Below are 6,681 nucleotides of genomic sequence, written 5' to 3'. Positions count from 1 at the left end.
GAGTCCAGTAGCCTATAATAGCATTGGGTCTTATATTTAACTGGCAATGTCAGAAATTATTGACCTGAGTCCCCCACAGCTCAACTTAACTGAAATTTGTTTTTTCATTATACCATGAATTTAGTTGGTCCTGGATAAGATCATAAAGTTAGGATTTTTGGGGTCAAATAAGGTAAGAATACACATTCATATATATATATCCATGCATATTGACACAAATACACTTATTTGTATGGCTCTGTTCCCTAAACCCATAGTCTTTTTCTCCCTTTCCTCCCTTGGACTGGCTTTAGGGACTTGGGTTTGACGGGATGCTGCTTCTAGCACTCTATGCCATCCAACCTAAACACTTTAGAATCCACTGGGCATCAGCTGAGTTATCTAGGTGAAGATTTGTACATGGTAAGGGAAAAATTTCAACTTTCAGGCTAACACAATAGCAGTCAAAGCTAATAATCTGGCTCATATTATCAGGTTTTTACTTTTCAAAATCTCCCAAGACTAAATAATTGCTCTGATGAAGTGGTATGCCTGCCAGCTCCAGTAGGTCATCACCTAAACTCACTGAGAAGCATTTGCCTGGATCTTGCACTCAATTTATAATAGTTTATATAAAGCCTCTGTGAAGAAAAAAGTATAAAATTCTCATATAAATCACATATAGCAAACTAAAAGGGAAATGAAAATGTTAGAGGAATTTAAAATGTGTCAGATTTGTTTGCATAATTTTTAAGGGGAGACCTAACCATTTTTCAAAAGAAAAAATAGTTAATCCATAAATATTAAGGCACAAATTTCTTAATTTGAATTATGACTATTTATGACAGCTCAGCTTTTATTGTTGTCTGTTAAAAGCTTTTAGAAAAGGTTTTGTTGGCAAGAGGACTTTACTACTGCTAAAATATTTTTAAATGTATCAATAAATTCAATAAATTTCTATAACTGATTTTGATAATTTATTAGTTATTAAGACAAAAGTCAGAAGGAAACACAGCAACATCAGCTCTACTATTCTTCCCAATTTCTATTTTGGGATGCTCATAAACTAATCTTATGCTAGAATATGTTAGTATGCAAGTAATACGGTGTCATGATTTGGGGTTGTGAGATGACATGAGGTACCCTATAAATCATTAAATTATATTCTTTGTCTGCTTAAAGAATATGGAGAATCATGCCAAATAGTGATTCTTTGGGGGTGAGGCAGAGGAAACCTAAACCTATTTCTTTACCTTCCTCCTTTCTTCTCTTTGCTTCTTCCTCATTTCTTTCTTTGGCCTTCAATGCTTCATCAGCTTTTGCTGTAAAAGAAACATTTAAAAATTTAGGAAAATGAAATAGAAATTCATTATTTTTTTCTGTGAAGCAATTATTAGAAGAAATGTGGTACCTGAAACTGTGAAATACATGATTTATATTCTTTATTCAAGATAAGTACTCTGAATAATTATTTTGAATCTCTGAAGCTAGTTGAAGATACTCTCTATACAAAATAACAAATGAATTAACGCAATATAAGCTTAAATGATGACAGATAAATTAGGAAAAATAGTTGATCATTAAAAGCAATCTAATTTGTCAGTTCAATGCATCTGTTTTAAACTTCACAGGAAAAATTTTAAGGTGTAAATCACACTTCAAATATAAGAAGATCACAATATCTATAGAAGAGAAGGAAATTAGGTAGCTTTTTTTTTCATTACACATAATCATAATCATTCTCTATTCATGTTATGACAGCATTTGGTGAAAAGGATCTTTTTCCCTCTAGAAACCTCTTCCCTTATTACTTAATTATCTACTAGTTGCTCAACTGCAGAGGATTCAAACACGTTACTACAGATGTTAAAGAAGATTAAAAATATACAGCACAGTAACAAGGGACTATCAATATACTCTGTAAATTAATTAAATTTCTGTTCTAGCACATCATTTATTCTAAAGCATTAATGTCTCAAAGGAACGATTCTCCTTTATTGCCGTCTCACTGCCTGATGAGTGAACTAAGTGAAAATAAGTCTCTAATAGCATTATGGTTGATGAAATATTAAGTTAAAAAAGTATTGCCTCATCAAAAGAAAAAGAATCAAACTATGCCAGAACTAAACTGTGGATAAACCTTTATCATTATAATGGCAATGTAAATGTGATTTAATAAATAAACATATTTACTCATTTTTTAGCTGCATATAGTTTTCTTATGCAAAATCAATATAGTAACAGATCCTTTGGAAGTATAAAACTTAGCATATACGTGAAATTTAAAGAAAATACATGTTTCGGATGAAACTATTTTTCCTCAAAGCTTGATTTTTTTCATGAATAATGACAATTTTCTTGATGTACAAAACTTATTAATTGTGTTATTAAGTGCTATATCCAATTACATAGACATCTGCTTCCATTTATAACCTTTTATACATACTTACGATGCATTTAAAGTCATGAAATATTAAAACTTTTATGGTACTTTGTATCATTGCAAGAATCTATTAAATAAGATAATAAAAACGAACAACCAGTAACTCTACAGACTTTTACTTCATTTACACTTTATTCTCCCTGGTAGAAGGACAAGGATAATAGAAATTCCATTTAAATTCAATTTTGGTTACATGTGTAATTGTAGATATACCCCTTGAGTCATGTAAAATGCTCAGCTTATGTTTCTTTCAAATTATCCTGCTCAGATACACATTCTACTCCTTACAACCATCTTCAATATGTATTAGCAGAGCTCATTAGACTGAAATTTAATAATGCAAACATCAGGTGGATTTCAAGAACCTCCATTAACAACATAAGATGGATTGCTTATATATAGCTCTTGGGCCAACTGGGCACAATTTAAATTCAATAAACTAGCCTGCTTAAATCTGATTTATCTATTTCACTATGCTGGGTTGTCCTTTCTTACTGATTTGTTGCAATACATGGACAATTCATTGGAATATTTATATGTTTTTTTTTAAACTGCAAATGGCTCTGGTACTATGGTTAAATGTTTTATGTAATTCAGCTTAATACTGTCAAGATTCTCAAGTGTGTGTGTGTATGTGTGTGTGTCTATGTGAATAAATTAAAAATATTTTGAATTATGCTGAAATAACATGGATAATAATCTTAAAAGCATATGTTTAAAATGTTACCAATATGTCCTCCACAAAGAATCTGAAAAACTTTATTTAAGAGACTATTTAGTCAAATTCAATCATTATGATAAATTCCTTATTGACTAACTTTTAAGAAAATCTAGAAGAAATATTTTTTCTTTCTCATTGCTTTATGTATTTAAGATTTAAATGTTAATTGAGGCAGAATTTACAGCCATACATGCATAATTTAGTTTATCCTTAAAAATTTTATATTGTTTACAGGTAGCAATCTTGTTTTGCAGATGAAGATACTGAAACTTACTAGATGTACCACAACATTTTACACCAACAAACATAACCTATAAGTGACCAACTCATGAATTAGCACTCTCTTTGGACTTTACAGTAGGATCTATTAGAAGCACATCGTTAGTAAATTCCTTATACCTTCTACTGGCCTACTACACAACTTCCAATCCTTAGTTCTTCCATATTCTCCCAGGATAATAATCCCCTCCAGATTTTGCCTACCCAACCTGGATGGTATGGCTTGAATATCCCCACCAAAACTCATGGTGAAATTTAATCCCCACTGTTATGTTTAAAAAGCTGGGGATTCTAGGAGATAATTAGGTCACAAGGACTAACCTCATGACTGAGTTAATCTATGCATGGATTAATAGTTTGTCTCTTGAGTAATTCCCCTGTAAAAGCCAGTTGAACTGTTTCTTTTTCAGGTACCCCTTTGCAGAGCATTATCACTAGTAAGAAGGCTACAACTACTCCTCACCCTTGTACATTCTGGGCCCCGGAATCATGATTTACATAAACTTTTATGTTTTGTAACTACCTAGACTGATGTATTCACTTATAGCAATATAAAAAGGATCAAGACACTTGTTATGGTTTGTGTCTAGTTGTCTCCTCAAAGCCTCATACAGTCATGAGGCAGACTTCTAGAGACTGTGAATAACTCATGATCTAAAGCTGGGATTATGGGTGTGAGTGCCACACCAGGCCTGGTGAAGATATATGCAATCTAAGGAAGGGATAGGCTTGCTCTCTATCTCTGCTGCCACTGTACTGCTCCTCCCATTTTGCTTGTTCTGTATTCCACTGCCATGAAGGGCTACTCTCTGCTATGTGCCGCTCTGCCTTGGAGCCAGCCAAGTATGGACTGAAACCTTGACAAACTATGAGCCAAATAAACCTTTTCTTCCTTAATTTGGTGTGTCCAGTATTTTGTCCCCAAAACAAGAGAAAAGTAACTGAGACAGTACTAGACACCAAAGCATTTTATTACTGTCCTTGTAAAAATCACTCTCATTTCCCTTAGGCTTTCATTGTTTGCTAAGCTATTAACCACGTATTTGACCTTTTTTATTTTTTTTCTACTTTTGCCACAGAGGGTACCAACAAAACAGTGTATACATGCTACTGGTTCTATCACAAGCTAATAACTTAAAAATTAACATGAATTTTTTTGTTTCACCTTTAGCTAACATTCATAGATGATGTCCATTCTCTCTTATTTCCTACTACATACTGTAGTTTCACCACAACAAATGCCAATAATCTCACACCAGCTTCCCTGATTCCCTTATATTTTCTCAGCATCAGTACAATTCACTTTCAAATTTTTGTGTTTATGAATTCTTTTTGTACATTGTTTCATAAAGTAATCCATCCATTTATGCATTTAAACTTATTTCCCTGTTCACCAAAATTCTTCCTGTTTAAGGTTCAAATGCTCTCTTCTCTATCCTCACACTATATATACATTCAAGTCTCACAAATCCTGCATTATACTTACTCTTACTCTTTGTTCAACCCAGCTCCTCCCTTCTCTTGTTCCTACCTTTTGCTGTTCAACATATGTAATGGCCCTAAAAATTCTACAATAGCCAGTTCTATGGCTATGTTAGTTTTATCTGACATTGTCTCCATTTGTAAAAGTTAGCAAACCATGTATTTGGCAGAGTATTTTCTTAATTCTGACAATTATCTGTCAAAATTTTTTGCCTGCTTTCTTTTTACTCACTTCTTATTTCTTGGAGTTCTACTCTTGGGCAGTACATACAGGGTCTGAATTGTAATCTATAAGCTTCTCTAAGCACATCTACCTATACTGAGAATTCCTGGATATCTCCACATAGATATTTAAAAATCATGCCACGTGGAGATAGTTGAATGCACTATCTCCACAAACCTGTTCTCTTAAATTGAAAGATTTGTTAACATTTTTATCCAACTCTCATCCTATATGGCATATGACTGGCATTCTCTCAGATTCTATTACATAGATTGCCTCTAGAATCCTTTTCACCCCTTTTCATTTTCACAGCCAATAGTCCTCATCTCTTTTCCCTTTGAGCAAGAAAGATGCTCCTGTCCATTCTCTGTACTTCTAATCTTATCTCCTCCATGGACCTTCCAAATTAAAGAGTATGTTTACTCTTTTGTATTCCACTAGTATGTAAGTACAGTTCATAGAACACAGAAATGGGCAATTATTATTAAAAATGAATATACTTTTCTAAAGCACAAACATTCTGTCACTGTCTGCTAAAAATACCTTTGAGGCCACCTTCAAACACACACACACACACACACACACACACACACACAAAAACAGAAATAAACACAGTGATACTTCAGTTGTCAAAGTGAATTTGCTTGAAATTCATGTTGAAACACTGAAAAGTTCACAAACAACACATTTTCCTCATAAGAAATAATGGAAAACCAAATAATTGGTTCTGAAGCCCCAAAACCACACTTACAAATTCATTTTTGTAGGACTTCAACAAATTTTGCAGTGATTTGTTTTTTCTTTTAATTCTATAATGGCTTTTAGCCTGCTACTGGTATCACTACCTTTCTTTGGACCCAGGGTTACAATATTTTACACAAAGTGCTCCCCACCAAAAAAAAAAAAAAAGGCACAATGACAGATGTTTTACTATAGGAGTGCTTAGACTGAGGCATTACCTCCTCATTTCTGCAGTCAAATATGACATGTGACTCACTCTTGGCCCATACAGGTTTTTTCAAAATGGATTTTTGGTTCAACTTTGGAATAAAGTTATTAACACTGATCAGACTTTGTTTTTTTAAACTTTGCTATCCTAGTAGTGCAATGCTTGAACTTGGAGCTATTAGGCAACAAAGGTATCACTGTATATGTTTTATATAGATAGATCCAAAGCCCTCAGCACATCCAGTAAAGCCCTGAAGAATCTGATCTCAGCATAATTTTCTAAGTTTGTCATTCACCACTTCATCCTTCCTCACTGTAAGAATCTATAAGCTGTCTTCTTGAGCCATGCCGCCTTTTGTTTATATTGTCATATTTTTGTTGTTGCTAGGGGTACCTTTCTTGCTGAGAAAATCTTAGAAAATTTTAGTTCAAATATTCCTCCCTTTCGTGAAGTCCTCTCTGATCAACACTGTGTCTACCTAGCAAAGACTTTCCTTGCCTTGTGATTCCATGTTGAAGTCGGAAGAGCAAGAGAACTAAGAAGGGAAGGGAATGAACACATCCTCTTATCAGTAATCCACTTCCTAACATTACTGTATTGTTTCT

General features: G+C 33.5%; 1 protein-coding gene across 1 annotated transcript in view; it reads right to left on the bottom strand.

Annotated features, from left to right (window-relative positions):
- Positions 1-1,155: 1,155 nt before the first annotated feature.
- Positions 1,156-6,681, bottom strand: part of LOC101570180 (serine/Arginine-related protein 53) — a 423,021-nt gene continuing 417,495 nt past the window's right edge. Inside the window, exon 7 of the mRNA XM_023699713.1 lies at positions 1,156-1,301. Coding sequence (XP_023555481.1) covers positions 1,156-1,301 — 146 coding nt within the window. The remainder of the gene's footprint in view (positions 1,302-6,681) is intronic.

This window comes from Octodon degus, unplaced genomic scaffold (genome assembly GCF_000260255.1).
Source record: "Octodon degus isolate 3935 unplaced genomic scaffold, OctDeg1.0 scaffold00115, whole genome shotgun sequence".
Lineage (NCBI taxonomy): Eukaryota > Metazoa > Chordata > Mammalia > Rodentia > Octodontidae > Octodon > Octodon degus.
Note: the sequence above shows the minus strand (reverse complement) of the source record. Positions and strands in the feature narration are given on the sequence as shown.